The 17,962-nt window shown below is 36.6% G+C and overlaps 1 protein-coding gene across 7 annotated transcripts in view; it reads left to right on the top strand.

Moving 5' to 3' along the window:
- mgat5 (alpha-1,6-mannosylglycoprotein 6-beta-N-acetylglucosaminyltransferase) overlaps window positions 1–17,874 on the top strand; it is a 262,957-nt gene extending 245,083 nt beyond the window's left edge. For all 7 annotated transcript variants that reach the window (XM_051930552.1, XM_028806564.2, XM_028806565.2 and 4 more), the window contains one exon: window positions 14,289–17,874. In XM_051930552.1, the coding sequence (XP_051786512.1) occupies window positions 14,289–14,487 (199 nt within the window). In that variant the 3' untranslated portion in view covers window positions 14,488–17,874. The remainder of the gene's footprint in view (window positions 1–14,288) is intronic.
- Window positions 17,875–17,962: the final 88 nt, after the last annotated feature.

Here is a 17,962-nt window from a genome sequence, read left to right as displayed (position 1 = left end):
ACTTTGGACACCTGTTTTGATTCTTTTAATAATCAGTTATATTATTTACCAGTGTTATTTATTAAAGGTAGACTACAGTATATATAATTTATCAGTGTTATTTGTTAGGAAAATTGATTTTTATGTTAATATATTTGGGGTGCAGAACGGATTAACTGGATTTCCATTATTTTCAATGGGGAAGTTTGTTCTAGATACGAGAAATTCGCTATACAAGCTCAGTGCTGGAACGAATTAAACTCGTATCTAGAGGTTCCACTGTATATCTGTATCTATCTATAATAATAAAAGGCAAAGCCCTCATTGACTGACTCACTCACTGACTGACTGACTCATCACTAATTCTCCAACTTCCCGTGTAGGTGGAAGGCTGAAATTTGGCAGGCTCATTCCTTACAGCTTACTTACAAAAGTTAGGCAGGTTTCATTTCGAAATTCAAAGCGTAATGGTCATAACTGGAACATATTTTTTGTCCATACACTGTAATGGAGGAGGCGGAGTCACGTATCGCGTCATCACGCCTCCTACGTAATCACGTGAACTAAAAACAAGGAAGAGATTTACAGCACGAGTCACACGCGGGAACGAAGGTAAATGACGTTAATTTTTGACTGTCTTTTAATACTGTGTAAGCATACATATTAACACATGTGCAATTAAACGTGTGCATTTACGGGGTGATTTCTCAGGCTTAAAAGCTCACCTTTTATCAAACGCAGGAACAAAGGTAACTGACGTTGTTCACTGTCTTTTAATACTGTGTAACCATACATATTAACACATGTGCAATTAAACGTGTGCATTTACGGGGTGATTTCTCAGGCTTAAAAGCTCGCCTTTTACTAAAAAGGTAAATGCAAAACTATTTTCAATCAGTTTATTGAAACGCTCCCGTTAAGGATTGCAATAACATATTCGCGAGATAAAAGAACGAAGAAGGGGGAAATGGAGGAAGAGCCGGAAACAGCGAAGAGCAAAAAATTAATTAAACAATTGAGAACGGAGCGAGTGAAGCATACAAGCATGTTCATAAGGGAAACAAAGCACGGTGTAAAACGTAAGTTTAAATTAAGTTTATAGAAACGCTCCCGCTGCGGATTGCAATAACATATTCGCGAGATAAAAGTTTAATGAGAAGACACGAGGTATAAACGAACCACACGCCGTGGCGCAACGTTAGGGGCAACAGTTTCAACCATTCTATGATCTGCTTCTCGCAACTGAAAGACGGCACATGGCGGATGTTAGCCGACTTGCTAACCGCAACGTTAGGGGCTTCAACTATGGCGCTGACGCCACATCTCAGTGCCAACACTTTGCAGACTGTACTTAAAAGACACGCCCTCCTCACTGGACAGTTAAAAAGACCAATCAAACTAACGATGACATCAAGTATTACCCAATCAAAAGTAGGAAAGGAGGCATCTTCATAAAATGCGTGTGGGATGATTTGCATGACACGCTGCTTTAAAAAAAAAATGATAAAAAAAATACGGGATAAATCCCGTCCACTATTGATTCAAAATGGGACGCGCAATTTCATTCTCAAACGCGGCACGATTCCGTATTTTAAAGGACGGGTGGCAACCCTACAGTGCCAGGTAACCACCCATACAATCAGATTGTGATTTAGACTAGGAATGCAATGAATGTATTTACCCCGATCTACATACAAGGCGAAAGTCTTGCAACATTCAAAGATGATGGTTTGGGATAATTAGTACTTATTAAGTACACCATGGCACATAAAAGAGCTTATGAAGCCTTGAACCGAAAAAAGCAAGATCTCAGAGATCGTAAAAAAAAAAAAAGGAGGTAATGTCGTTTTACTCGCTGTACATTTTAGTCAAACATTACCAGTTATTCCACGAGGGAGACCAGCAGATTAACTCAACGCGTGTTTAAAATCCATGGTTCTCCCACGCTCGGTTATATGTCGCGTGTTCTCGGGTAGGTACACCAAAAAATGTATACATTTAAGCATGTAATGGGCAAACAAAAAATGAGGTATACCCAAAGGCACTGCAGTAGTACTCAATGTAACTTTACTTCTTAAATGTTAATGTTTTACTGTTTAATAATTTATACGCTTCTTATATATTGTTCAAATTCTTTTATCAAAATACCAGTGACAGCGCAATGCACGATAACATGGAGTGAATACACCATACGCATCTGCCCACGGCCGCCCTGGTGTGCGCAGATAGGAGTTGATTCTAAAATAAAATAAACATAAAAAGAGTAATACAATCATCACCCATAAAGCGGATAGCAGACGTGACGTATTATATGTGTACCAGATTTCAAGTCAATAGGTGAAACGGTTTGCAAGCTACAGGTGATTTAAAATCCTGGACAGACCAACGAAAAGCCACGGTAGCAAATTATAGAAGAAGATTTTACTGTTTAATAATTTATATTTATATGAAATGTGCTTCTTATATATTACTTCATATTCTCATATGATAATGATGTTAATGTTGTTTATATTGATTTCTATGTTATTGTAAGTGCATCTATGTGTGTATATGTATGTATGTATGTATGTATGTGTATATATATATATATATATATATATAAATATATATATATATATAAAAAATATATATATAAAAAATATATGTGTATATGTATATATAATATATCTGTATATGTGTGTATATGTGTGTGTATATATGTATATGTATATATATATGACAGCAACACTCATAACAATGACAACACAATTACATTGACAATCATTTTACGTTATTTTTAAAATGTTTCCTTTACTTTTTCATAACCTCTTTAACACACTACTTCTCCGCTGCGAAGCGCGGGTATTTTGCTAGTATATATATATATATATATCTCTCTCTCTCTCTCTCTCTCTCTCTCTCTCTCTCTCTCTCTCTCTCTCTCTCTCTCTCTCTCTCTCTCTCTCTCTATATATATATATACATATATATATATATATATATATCTAAATCCCCGTGAAGTACTGCTTTTAAATTTTTATGAAGAAGAAAAGCTTTTTAAATTGAGGGAAAATATCCCAATAGCAATTTGTTAAGGATCTGTTTTTTTAGTGAAGCAGCCTTAACACAGCTTTTCCGCTGTTTTATAAACGAACGCCATATAAGGTCTTCCTTTTTCCTTGCTTCGCCAAGGAAAGAGCCTTTTTATTAAATGCAAGGGTTCTTCGCTTTTTTTTTTGTTTGTTTATTACGATTGTTATAGTTCTGTTTGTATACGACGTTGTCAGTTCAGCACTCAGGTTGTAATATGACCAAGCTGTGCAAGCTTACTGTTAAGAATGCAATGTATAGTTGTACATGAGAAAAGCAATCTTGCCTCAAATCAATGGCAAACTTTTGTAGGTCTATGAACTTAATTTAAAGTTTAGGTTTACACGGTGCTTTCTTTCCGAAGTACCTGCACTCATGAATATGTCTGTATGCGTCAGTCGCTCAAATCCCCGCGCTTTGCACCGGCGAAGTACTGCTTTTAAATTTTTATTAAGAAGAAAAGAAAACCTTTTTAAATTAAGTCTTAAAAAGAGCTGTAAAGATATTGACAATAAGCTACGCAAACCCACCAAGACATGCAATCGTTTAAATCAAAGCGCGAGTCGAAAAACACCATCCCATAATATTAGTTAACGATTAACACATTTCTATATGTATTGTAAGCATACAATACAACTGATAATATGTTGCGCTTATTTATCTGGTGTACTGACATTTTTGCGCGTTTAACGGCTGAAATCTAACGTGGTTTGTGCCCTTCAGAATGAAAAGAGTTTGCATTTACCTTTTTAATAAAAGGCGAGCTTTTAAGCCTGAGAAATCACCCCGTAAATGCACACGTTTAATTGCACATGTGTTAATATGTATGCTTACACAGTATTAAAAGACACTCAACAAGTACACAGTATTAAAGACAGTCAACAATTAACGTCATTTACCTTCGTTCCCGCGTTTGACTTGTGCTGTAAATCTCTTCCTCGTTTTCAGTTCACGTGATTACGTAGGAGGCGTAATACGTGACGACGCGATACGTGACTCCGCCTCCTCCATTAGAGTATATGGACAAAAAACAGGTTCCAGTTATGACCATTACACGTAGAATTTCGAAATGAAACCTGCCTAACTTTTGTAAGTAAGCTGTAAGGAATGAGCCTGCCAAATTTTAGCCTTCTACCTACACGGGAAGTTGGAGAATTAGTGATGAATGAGTCAGTCAAACAGGTTCCAGTTATGACCATTACGCGTAGAATTTCGAAATAAAACCTGCCTAACTTTTGTAAGTAAGCTGTAAGGAATGAGCCTGCCAAATTTCAGACTTCTACCTACACGGGAAGTTGGAGAATTAGTGATGAGTGAGTCAGTCAAACAGGTTCCAGTTATGACCATTACGCGTAGAATTTCAAAATAAAACCTGCTTAACTTTTGTAAGTAAGCTGTAAGGAATGAGCCAGCCAAATTTCAGCCTTCTACCTACACGGGAAGTTGGAGAATTAGTGATGAATGAGTCAGTCAAACAGGTTCCAGTTATGACCATTACGCGTAGAATTTCGAAATAAAACCTGCCTAACTTTTGTAAGTAAGCTGTAAGGAATGAGCCTGCCAAATTCCAGACTTCTACCTACACGGGAAGTTGGAGAATTAGTGATGAGTGAGTCAGTCAAACAGGTTCCAGTTATGACCATTACGCGTAGAATTTCGAAATAAAACCTGCCTAACTTTTGTAAGTAAGCTGTAAGGAATGAGCCTGCCAAATTTCAGACTTCTACCTACACGGGAAGTTGGAGAATTAGTGATGAGTGAGTCAGTGAGTGAATCAGTCAGTCAGTCAGTGAGTCAGTGAGGGCTTTGCCTTTTATTAGTATAAATGAACCTGGAAGATTATTATACAGTAGACATGTTCAAGTTTATATTTCTGAAAATTGTTTGCTTCATCTTTTTGTTCATGCCAAAAAGGTTTTGCAGACCCATCTAGTGTACCCATTTACAAGTTACTTACTCTTTATTACTGCTCAGCTGATACATCCTGTTTCAGGGTCCTTGCTTTTTACATCTATTGAAAAGTCACTTTTATGTTTGTACTGACAACCCAATACATTTTTCCACTTCTGTACACTGACAGAATATAGCAATAATCATGTCCTGGAGAGGGCCTACAATTTGGTGTGATCCAGCCCTGGAAGGTGCACCAGTACATCACAGAGCCCTTCATGTACACATCTGAACTCAAACTAACATGGGTCCAATTTGGAATTTACAGTCAACATAATGTGCACATTTCTGTTACTTGAAAAACAACACAAACATTGAAAGAATTTTGTGCTCCCCAGTGCAGAATTTAAACCTCACTGGGTGTAAAATAAGACGTTTGAACCGACTTTTACTTAAGCAAGCATTTTCATGCATCAAAAAGTTTATTTTCTTAATAAATAAATAGAGAAAGAAGGGGATCAGGCGCACATGTAAATGTCTGCATGATTAATAATTCTTGATCTAAGTGTTTCAGTTGATTTCGTATATTTTAAATGGCATTTTCATTAATGAGGTGCCTGAAAATTGCTTTCCATATCAAACGCAAAGAAAATAAAAAACAGAAATCTTGTTGGTAAACATAGAAAGGATGACATGCAAACAAACATCTGTCTATTTACTGAATCCATCTACTCAAGTTTTCGATGGCCTGGGGCCTAACTCAGCACGATCATACACAGGAAATCGGCCTTGACGGAGTATCACTCAGGGCACGTTCATGCATACACTCATGTTTGTTAACGTATGGCTAATATGAAGTTGCCAGAAAACATAAAAGGCATGGTTTTAGAATGCTAAAACAATTAATGCAAAAGGTGGGATATGAACCCTCTCTCATGGAATTCTGACTGTGCAGCTTTATCTGTAAAGTTACTGTGATTATTGAATCTAAATGTATTGTGGAACCACAGCCATTTCAAGCATACTGCACCACTGGATGTAATGCTTGAAGGAGCAGGATACACTTATGGACATGCACATACACTCTTGTTTATTCCAGGCCTCTAAAGTAATCAAAAACATAATACCCATGTCTGTGGGATGTGGCAGCAAAAGAGAAATATCTATGGTAAACCTAACACAAACATTGGGAGAGTGTGTCATAAACTGAAATAATAAATTTTATATTGAATGATCAAGTACAGAAATGACAATTATCTAATTTCTCACATTTATAGTTGAAAATCTTATTTTTCATAGTAATGGAAACAATAATAAAGCTTAAAAAACAGTCACAAAAAGTGCAAAAAAGCTGAATCAGAGATCACGAAGAGTAGTTAAGTGAGGTTTTGAAAAACTTAGTTAAAAGAATACTGTAGTTTGGTTGCAAATCAAATAGCATGTTACTGAAAACTTATTTATCTACAGTGTAAAGCATGTTAACAGGCAAATTTCAAACAAACATTTATTAAAATGTAATCTGCTCAACAAGGAGTAATGTAATTCTTGCTCACTAGTGTCAATAGAGGTAGTATACAAATCCATACTGTACATCCCTATTATGCTGTGCTGACCAGTTGAGTTTAGCTCCTTCCCAATTACAGGACAGCCATGGAAAGTACCCAAAGGGACAAATCAAGTTGGACTAAATGATCTGCTTAGTAGCTTCAAAGAATCTGGGTGAGCTTTCTGATGTGGTCCTTATCTATATTACTTTTTGTTATTTAGAAGTTTTAAGTATCCTGGAACATTAATATTCTCAAAACTGACTTTCACTTGAAATACATAAATAGTCTATGGAAAAAGAACACCAGTGCTTGTTCTGTGTTGGGAATTTAAGACTTTTAAACATTGCTCCTACATTGTGACACTTTGAAAAAAACTGTTGAGTGAATTTTATCTGGTTTATTGCTGGCTATTTTTTGGAAATTTTAATATCAGCAAAAAATTACAATGGCTCACATACTTAAATGGAGTAACAAAATGATGAGGTCCGAAACTCATATCTGTCTCACTATTTAACAAGCAATAGTGCATTTAAGAAAAAATGTCCTCTCAGGGAGAACTCACCTGTGGCCTTTGGGATTCCAGATTGAGTTCAGAGGCTCAAGTAGCCAGTGATAAAAAAAAAGATCAAATGTTTGTTCATTTCAGGTGTTTTTTATCTTCCTAACAAGGTTTACTTTAATAGAGAGTTACAGGCTTAATTATGGTGCCTTTTGTGGTCACTAACAGTTTAAATGATGGATTATTTGATTTCTTTATCAGAGTACTGTATATTATTTCAGGGACATTTATGCACACTACTCCATTAGTTTATTATGTGCAGATTTGGTTGATTGCTCTGCTTTGTTAATTGTATTTATGTGATGCCTTGCTCTACCTAGTCCTAGTAATCCTACTAACAAAAAATTATAGCTATTAAAACTTTTTTATTGTGTTCAATGGCTCCTTCCGTTGCCAACCATTGTGTGATTTACGTGTTTATTCTTAAAGTGAATGTTTCCAATAGAGGGCAGCATTTGACTGAAGCAATACTACATTTTTATGAAATTTGTGAAGACTGGTAGCTGGTAAATATAAAAAGCCAAACATCCATAATTCAGTTAGGCTAAAATATTAGAAAACCTGCTATAATCCGCTCCTAGCAAGATAGCTTATATTTATACTGTATATAAAAGATATGAGGTTTGTTATTATGATTATGACTAAATAATGATGATGATACTCCATGTACGTATATAACACAGCTAGCTGTGTTTATACTATTATGTTCAATATGTATACCAGCAATAGCAGTGTAGTGGTGCTGCCTTATGAATCCTTGTTCCTTGTGAGTCTGCTACTACAGTTGTCCTCCCACATAAAGACATGCATGTTAGGTCTGTTGGCAATTCTGAATTAGCCCTGTGTGATCATTTGTGTATTCTGAGTGGGCCCTTGGATGGATTACCATCCCATCCATTGCTGGTTCTTGGCTTTGTGCCTGATACTGCTTGAATAGGCCCGTAACCGTGAATTGTATTAACAGGGTTTAAAAGTGTTATGTATGTTGTGAATGTCTAGATTATAAGGAAAACTGAGAGTAACAATATCTCAAGAGAGCAGATAGAGCACACTGTCAAGTTCTAATTTATATGAATCTCTCAACTATACACAGAGATAATTCTTCTGCAACTGTTTAATCTTAACCACCTTGTAATTATACAGTCATGTAAAAAAGTAATCCCTCCATATCAAGATTTTATCTTCATTTAAGCAAAACAATCTGTAAATAAAGGTGATGTAACAATGTAATGTAACAAATGTCATGACACATTTAGATTTTGTAGTTCACAGTGTAATGTTCATAAATATAAATTCAAATTTCACATTTAGAACAAGTAATAATAATAATAATAATAATACATTTTATTTATTTAGCACCTATACACCCCTACAATTTTCACTATGTCAAATATCTAAAATCAGAATCAGGTGCACCAGGTTAGATGCAAATGATTAGAACATTATTAGAGAGGATGTTGGTGGAGTCTGTCTTATTTAAACCTCAAACATTTAGTTTGGTTTGCTCTTTTTTTACTTTCTCGTATACAAAGTATAGGGAAGGTATTGTAATTGTCCAAAGATTCGATGTCAAGATTTTGATGAATCTCAGGGTTTTAGACCTCCCTGACTTTCTTGTGTATGAAGTATAGGGAAAGTATTGAAGTCCTCCAAAAATACCATTTCGAGATTTTGATGAATCTCAATGTTTTAAACCGCCCTGATTCTGAAAATACCATTTTTGGAATTATGTCTCTGTGTGTGTGCGTGTTTGTGTATGTAAACACAATAACTTTTGTAAGCTTTCACTTAGGTCAACCAAATTTTGCATACAAATAAAAGGTAAAAAATGTAGATTTCTATCAACTTTTCGGCTATTTCCATTAACTGGAAGTGGTGCTTTACCTTTTATTCGTGCAGCAACTTTACTTTTATAATAATTGTTCAGTATATTATTAATTTGATTTGATTTGTTGTTGATGGTTCTTTAATGTACATAATATAAAAATATAATCATTGTCTTGTGGTTTACTCCTCAAATATCCATCCCCATATCTGAGTATACGAGAAAGTCTAGGGGAGACCACTCCCAATTTTTGTTGGAAGTGCATGTTATCACTATGCCAAGTTCAAAAGAGCTCTCTGAGGCTGTTAGAAAGACAATTGTGGATGAGTATGAATCTAGCAAGGGATTTAAAAGTTCTCCAAACAGTTGGAAATCAACCATTGCACTGTCTGAAAGATCAGCTGTAAGTGGAGAAGATTTCAAATAACTTCCAACTTGTCCAAGCCAGGCCTCCCCACCAAGTTCAGCCTGAGAGCAGAATGCAAGATGGTAAAAGAAATCTCTTCAGAACCCCAAAATTTCATCATGGCACCTATATGTAGCTCTTGCCATTCTTGATGTCAAAGTTAATGAGCCTGCTATTTAAAAGAAGCTGCACAAATTTGATTTAAATGGGACATGTGCCAAGAGGAAACCTTTGCTGTCCAGAAAGAACATCAGGGCAAGTTATTTGGCCACAATACCAAATGTCATGTTTGGCAAAAACCAAAGACTGCATTTGACTAGGAGATCTTGATACCAGTTGTAAAGCAAGGTGTTGGAAATGTTATGATTTATGGTTACTTTGCTGCATCATGGTCTAAACAACTCACCAGAATAGAACCCACTATAAATTCTTCATTGTACCAGAGGGTGCTTGAGGATAATGTAAGACTGACTGCCAGTATATTGAAGCTCAGCCGAACGCAGAGGTTGCAGCATGACAGTGACCTTAAACATACCAGTAAACCTACTGAGGAATGACTGAAAGCAAGAAATGAAGGGTTATAGAAGGGCCAACTCGAAGCTCAAATCAGAATGCTATAAAGATGCTCTGGAAGGATTTAAAAAACAAGCTGTGTCCACAAGACACACTTCAAACATTGCACTGCTGAAAGAATTCTACCTGGAGGAGTGGGGAAACCTTTCTCCCACTTGGTGTCAGAATGAATACATGAGGTTGTTTCTGCCAAAGGTTGCAATACCAGCTGTTAGAGCCAAGTGTTGAACTACTTTTTCACACACAAAAATGGCATACCTCTTCCTTTCATTGAATAAATTACTGTAGAATCTAATTTTCATTGTTTTTTAATTATATCACCTTTATCTAAAGATACTGTTTAAATTAAGATCAAATCTGTGATGTGTCCACCTATGTTAGAAAAAAAATTAAAAACATTTCATGAGGCATACATAGGATTGTATCAGAAAACACTACAGATGTTTGCTTCGTAATAGGGATCTGACTGTAAAACCTTTAGACTGAAGTTTATAAATGAGAAACAAAATTTGAGGGACAATAGAGCAACTTGTGCAAACCCAGATGATACTTTTGCACATGCTAAGACACTACTGTTTAAAGATTTTAATCATTTCAGTGTCAGGCACCCATTTTACTTTCTTCTCCTTTCTAAAGTATTGCATCACTCCATTCTGTGGCTATCTCATCTTAGAGGTCCTTCATTTATTTCTCGTTTCCAGCTATCAGTGGAAGTTACAGTGATGTAGACTGTACTGCAGTAAGTTCAGTATAAGTTTTACATCTTGATAATGCTCCTGTGAGCTAAGGTTTTCCTCCTAAAAGCTATTAAATTCCTGAGCTTTATCTTAATTTTGTAACAGCTGAATTACACTAGGTACAGCCTTTGCAGTTTGACATCTACTACATATATTATTCTGTTTTCAGAAGTTAACAATTTGAGTCCATCTATTTTCTGAACTTGTTTTTTCCATTACAGGCCCAGTGGCTATTCAATATAGCATGCAGTACACGTACTCGTTCACACAAGGTTGATTTTAAAGTTGGCAAGTAGCCTCAGATAAACATTTTGGCATGTGGAAGGTGGCCAAGAACTACCCTGAGAAAACAGTCACTGGGAAAACATGCAAACTAAACACAAACTGTTACCAGACCGGAGGTCAGGCTTTGGCCCAGAGTGATATGAGTGAGAGCATCAGTGTGCCAGAGTAACCCAGAGCAAATAGAGATAAAGTTAAAGGAAAAATATGGTTATTTTTACCAAAATGATAAAGGAGAGACGTGGCAAAAGGAAGAATACAGCTTATGAAATAAAATAAAAGAAAGCACAAACTCTATGTTCTGAGCCTTGCTGTTGTATATTTGTGTTGCTGACAATCAGGTGGAGTGGCTTGTCCTCCCTCCAAAATATTGTTTCTCAAGCATTATCTACTGTTGCAATTACTTCCCAATCTATAGTATCTCTTTCTCATTGTTTCTTTTCCCACACCTGCTCTTTTACCTTTCTGTCATTTGAGTGCTTGCCTCACCTCACTTCTTGATTTCGAGCTAAAGGAGCTTTCAATCTTTGTTTACTTATGGAGAAAACTTCAAGATCACTTCTGGGGTCACTACTGAGATTTCAGTGGGAACCACAAGTATTCCTGCACATCTGAGCTCTATTTCCTAATGAAATGCCTAATTTCCCTAGGTAGTTACTGTAATACCAACCCCTATCCTTGCCAGCTACACACTCACAAAAATGCAATTAATGAAATCACTTTAATAAGTTGGAGGTACTATAATAATATAAAGGGTGTAGGTTTTGCGTGTTATTTTCTTCAGTTAGGCATGTCTGATTTTGAGGTGTGTTAACGTAAAACACAGAAGCACCTCAATTACTGATTAATATGCACTTTAAAAATTTACTTTGAAAGGGGTTATGTTGACTTGTATATTTTCCTCATTTACACTTTTAACAGGAACAAATCCCCAGTACATATTGAAACGCTGGCAGAGTCACGCAAAACCCATAGTCACCTCATCCTCTTGTGTGCTTACAGGCCCTTCAAAATTGATTTTCACTCTCCATTGGGCATTGGGTACTTCTTTCAAATCTTTTATGATTAAGATTTACGAGCTAAAGATAGCCATAAACCTTCCACAATCGGCATCTAATAGCAGAACATCAATAAATGCAGTTTCTGCACCACTTGAGGTGTCTGTGAATACTACATGTTGCCACCACAAACCTTAAAAAATGTTCTACTCAAAAATGACAATTTTTTGATCTATTGCTTCCCCCATGTTGTCTGAGTGGTGGCTGAGAAATATTTATTTATCTCATCTTTTCATGGAGAGTAGATAGATAGATAGATACATACATACATACATACATACTTTATTAATCCCCAAGGGGAAATTCAGCAGCAGCGTACTTATAAAAAACAATATTAATTAAAGAGCAATAAAAATGCAGTGCAAGTTACAAAAAAAATGCAACGTGGAGAGTGCAAGGCAGGTATAATAGACAATAATCTTCTATAATGTTAACATTTACCCCCAACCAAATCCCCCCCACCCCCCACCCCCCGGGTCGAATTGAAGAGTCACATAGTGTGGGGGAGGAACGATCACCTCAGTCTGTCCCTGAAGCTGCTCCTCTGTCTGGAGATGATACTGTTTAGTGGATGCGGTGGATTCTCCATGATTGATAGGAGCCTGCTCAGCGCCTGTCGCTCTGCCACGGATGTCCAACTGTCCAGCTCCATGCCTACAATAGAGCCTGCCTTCCTCACCAGTTTGTCCAGGCGTGAGGCATCCCTCTTCTTTATGCTACCTCACCAGCACACCACCGCATAAAAGAGGGCGCTCGCCACAACCGTCTGATAGAACATCTGCAGCATCTTATTGCAGATGTTGAAAGAAGCCAGCTTTCAAAGGAAGTATAGTCTGCCCTGTCTTCTCTTGCACAGAGCATCAGTATTGGCAGTCCAGTCCAATTTATCATCCAGCAACACTCCCAAGTATTTATAGGTCTGTACCCTCCGCACACAGTCACCTCTGATAATCGCGGGGTCCATGAGGGGCCTGGTCCTCCTAAAATCCACCACCAGCTCTTTTTTTTGCTGGTGTTCATGTGTAGGTGGTTTGAGTCGCACCATTTAGCAAAGTCCTTGATGAGGTTCCTATACTCCTCCTCCTGCCCACTCCTGATGCAGCCCACGATAGCAGTGTCGTCAGCGAACTTTTGCACGTGGCAGGACTCCGAGTTGTGTTGGAAGTCTGATGTATATAGGCTGAACAGGACCAGAGAAAGTACAGTCCCCTGCGGCGCTCCTGTGTTGCTGACCACAATGTCAGACGTGCAGTTCACGAGACACACATACTGAGGTCTGTCTGTAAGATAGTCCACGATCCATGCCACTAGGTATGAATCTACTCCCATCTCTGTCAGAATATAACAATGTTTCTGATACAAACGACTTTGGTATGGGACAGAGGGTGCCAATGCTGAACAACAGCAAACAATTTTAAAACATTAATGTGTTTCAAAACCAAATGTCAGTTATCCATTCGTGTGTTTAGAATGTTCTCATCAAATGGCTAGATAACTGACATAGGAATTCTGCAACATAAGCATGAACATTTTGATATTGTTTCCCTCCCCACTGTCTCCTATTGAATCCCTTGTATCACAAATGTTATTATTTCTATTCTACATGAAAAACGTGAGATTTAATTTTTTTCTTGGCCATCACTACAATCAACATGAATTAAGTAACAGATAAAAAGGTTGGGCGGCACGGTGGCGCAGTGGGTAGCGCTGCTGCCTCGCAGTTGGGTGATCTGGTGACCTGGGTTCGCTTCCCGGGTCCTCCCTGCGTGGAGTTTGCATGTTCTCCCTGTGTCTGCGTGGGTTTCCTCCGGGCGCTCCGGTTTCCTCCCACAGTCCAAAGACATGCAGGTTAGGTGGATTGACGATTCTAAATTGGCCCTAGTGTGTGCTTGGTTTGTGGGTGTGTTTGTGTGTGTCCTATGGTGGGTTGGCACCCTGCCCAGGATTGTTTCCTGCCTTGTGCCCTGTGTTGGCTGGGATTGGCTCCAGCAGACCCCCGTGACCCTGTGTTCGGATTCAGCGGGTTGGAAAATGGATGGATGGATGGATGGATGGATAAAAAGGTTATCATTTTTGGGTGGAATAGTCCTCTGCTTGGACTTGGTTTTTAACTGTATGATAGTGCAAAATTCTATTGAAACATTGAATTTATTTACATTCTATTATCAGTGTTATTTCTTGACTGATTGTTATAAAAATATTTGATACACAACAGTGTGATGCAGTATTTCTGTCTTTGATAAAATAAGAACACAAAAGTTAAAATAGGTCATCTTTCAAAAGAGTTAACTTAAGTCCCCAAAAGCACCTGAATGTTACACCATGACCAATTTCTAAGCTGTTTTTTCTTTTGTTTTTTTTAGATATGGAGTGGAGTGCTTAACCGGTGAGTCAACAAATGACATTGTGGTGCCTGCATATGATGAAGAGAAAAAACACTGCATCTTTCAAGGCGATTTGCTTCTTTTCAGTTGTGCAGGGGCTCACCCAACCCTAAAACGTGTCTGCCCCTGCAGGGATTACATGAAAGGACAGGTTGCACTCTGCACAGGTTGTCTATAGCACAGCCTGGGAATCTGAAGCAAACAACTACTAAGAATTTACTTTCTGAAGTAATAAAAGTCATCATGTGGGATGATGTACAGGTTTTCTGCTCAGAAGACAGACAAAGTCTGTGATAACAAATGCATTTTAACTGTGGAAGAATGAGCCTTTCCAGAAGATCCAAGAGGGGACAGAATAGCTGCAGTGCACTTGTAAAGGTTAAGCATCAAAGATACAAGTGATCCATTGCCAACCTCCAGTCAGCCTACAATACTTGAATCCAAGTCACAGAGGAACATGGCTGAGTGGGATTACATGTAAGGACTGTCTGCAGCCAAACTAAAGAGATGCGGTGCTAACAGTGCTAAATGGAACATGCTGCTGAATTCCTTTGCAGACATGTAACTGTTTAAAACTTCATTCCTGTAACCAAAATATTTATTGACAAAGGGGGACCAACAGAAGGAAGGTTTTGTTGTCTTTTGTTTTTCTTTCAGTTTTCTGTGCTAAATACTATCCACATAAAAATCTGACAAAAATTAGATCCTAGGTTTGCATTGAAGTGTTTGAAACGATAGGAAAGTAAATTCTAGAAAAGAAATTAGTTTGTATTTGTAAATGTACCAGTCTCAAACCTTATAAACAATACTGCCTTCTATACGTTAGATTCATCAGTAAGGTTAAAACTACCAGTAGTATGCTTACAAAATGCCAAATGCAATGTGTTTAAAATGATTGTGGTTTGATCCAAAATCTGTGCAGTTTTATTTTGTTTCTTTTGCACATTTTTAAACTGCATGGCAGTTCTTTGAGTCCCCACAGCCAGTTAGGTTATGTTACTAGAGGTAATATCTGTAGAAGAATGTCTTATATATTTATGAAACTGTAGACCATGTATGTGTTCAAAATGAAATTTTAATATCCATTATGCACACTAAATCATAACAATCTACAGTATTTTTGGCAAACTTTAGTGGCAGTTTGTAGGGATTTGTTGTGGTAATTTTTCCTGTCTGGTGTCTATCAGTGAGCGATCTGAAGGACTGGCAGAGAAAGCCGTCTAAAAAGTAAAATTTTGTCTATTTTTGAGAGGATTTATTCAGATTTCATAAGATAATTTATAATTCCTAATAGAAAATAATCTATTTAATTGGGTTGCTGACAGGGGTGTAGCATATTTACGTGCGCATTTGTGTGTGTGCGCATATATATATATATGTATATACAGTATTTATATATAATATATATACAGTATATACCATATGTATACACACATATTAAATTTTGTTGTCTACATTTTAGAAAGAAAGTGCACTATTTTTGTTTTAACAGTAGAGAGGGAATCATCACACTGTATACTGTCTATAGAGACTTTGTAAATCAGTTTCCTATTTTATTTATAGTACAGAAAGTTACTGCTTTAACTGTCTGCTGAAAATTTTAGTTTACTTATTTTTTTAAATTTATTTATAAGACAAGGAAGCCATTTATTTTTGTTTTTTTCTTAAATGATTTATTTAACAAATAATTTAAAATGTGTAAAAGGGGGTAGCAGTGTTTATAATAAGTGCACATCACTTATATGTGTGTCAGTTACAAAAATTAATCCATGAAAAAGCTTTTGGTGTATTACTTAAAAGTGGTCCTACCACACATAGAGTAGTTTTCTTGGAACTGTCAGTTTTGCACACATGTCCATGCAAATGCTGTTTAATAGTACCAAACAATTCCCTTTTCATTCAATCATTTGTACATTCATAACTCCAATGACACCGATTTTTTGGTAATTATTAAGTATATGTTGTATTTGGTGGTGGGTAAATAATCAAAGGTCTAATTAATAATGTAATTTGTTCCATATTTGCTCTTTACAGATACTGTATGGCTTAAGTTAAACCTGTATGTTTGCAATCAGTGAACTGACACCAATATAATCATTGTGGAGCCCTCTTTAATAAGAGACAAAAGATTTGTAAGGACTCATTTATGTTGTTCTTAATAACAGTAAAAACCTCATTTTATATTATATATGCAATTGAATTTGCACATTTGTAAATAGAAATTTTTTTGCTTTAGTTCTAAATGTAAGTTTCCTTGTCACAAGTTATTTTGCTTCTACATAAAATACGTACAGTATGTAAATAGTGGAGAGGCACCTTTAGCTCAGATACTGTTTCAAAGTTCATATTGTGCCTTTAATGGGTTTTATGTTTGTTTGCTTTTGTTTGTTTGTCATGGCGCTCAACTAAACTACCTATACCATAAAAAGAAACAGAAGTAGAATGTTAATTACATTATCATAAGAGTCTGATATTGCAGCTATTGCTCTGAAGTGTAGGACCGAAAAAATAATCTTTTGTTCTTTCAAATTTTATTTAAGAATCCATTGGAAAATCTAGCTTGCTCAATTGAAACTCCATTGCACCATTCCTTAAATAGTTTCCTATAAAATGTGCAAGATGTCATCTGGCTAAAATGAGCTATTCTTTTTATATAGTTTTAATATTAACTTTATAAAATAATGTGAAAGTTTTGCCCTGTAGAGTGTTAGATATTTTGAGTGCAAGAAAGCATGCCGTAAAACAGAAATTCCTTTGTGTAATGTGTGATCTACTTTTCCTTTCTGGCTAAATTCAAATAATGAAACATGCTGTGCCACTTCAACAATCAATAGCTTTAAGACTTTTTAGAAGTAAATACCAATGATTGGAGTCAAGGGCAGCAGCAGGAATGACTGTCCATCCCAGGGCACAGTACACCTAAGCAGAGCCCAAGGCGATTCTCGGCTTGCCACTCCGACTACGTTTGTGTGTTTGAACTGTCAGGACCAACATGGGGTGAACACGCACACTCCATAGTGAAGAGATTAACAAACACTGATGCAATCTGACGTCCAGGTGCTGTGTGCTTTTTGGCCTTTCGCTTTTTTAGTTAATAAGCTCCACAACTTATACCATTTTCTTATATATTTTCTTTTTGTAATTTCAAGTTATTGAAGTTAGATATTCAAATGTTAATATCATTTCTACCGTTTTAAGCTGATTTCTCCCAGCTGGATTATTTGAAGTGGTTGCTTGCTTGTTTCCCTTGTTGAAGATGAAGGATCACTATGAAGAAGGAAATTACTTTATTCAAATGATTACTTTTTATTGGCAAAATGCAGATGTTTCATGTGTAGTAAATGCAAGGTTTTCCTTTTCAACATATTTGCATTTCAGTATATGATAACTTGCATACACATTACTGCAATGTTGGTAAACTCGATGTAAAATGAACACAATGACATAGTGAAAGAAACAGGAATAAAAATAACTTCCATAAAAGAAGAGATTTGTTTTCACTCTTGTTGATTTATAATGCAGGATAAAACTTTATTTTTCAATAAACCTTTTCTGTGACAAAACAGTTTTTGCACTGCGTTTTTGTGCTGTTTAAAATACACAAAGTGTATACATATTGATAGTGCTGATGCTACTCCTACACATACAGTATA

This window comes from Erpetoichthys calabaricus, chromosome 8 (genome assembly GCF_900747795.2).
Source record: "Erpetoichthys calabaricus chromosome 8, fErpCal1.3, whole genome shotgun sequence".
In the NCBI taxonomy this organism is placed as follows: Eukaryota; Metazoa; Chordata; class Cladistia; order Polypteriformes; family Polypteridae; genus Erpetoichthys; species Erpetoichthys calabaricus.
The sequence above is the reverse complement of the archived record's forward strand: the minus strand, read 5'-3'. Positions and strand labels throughout refer to the sequence as shown.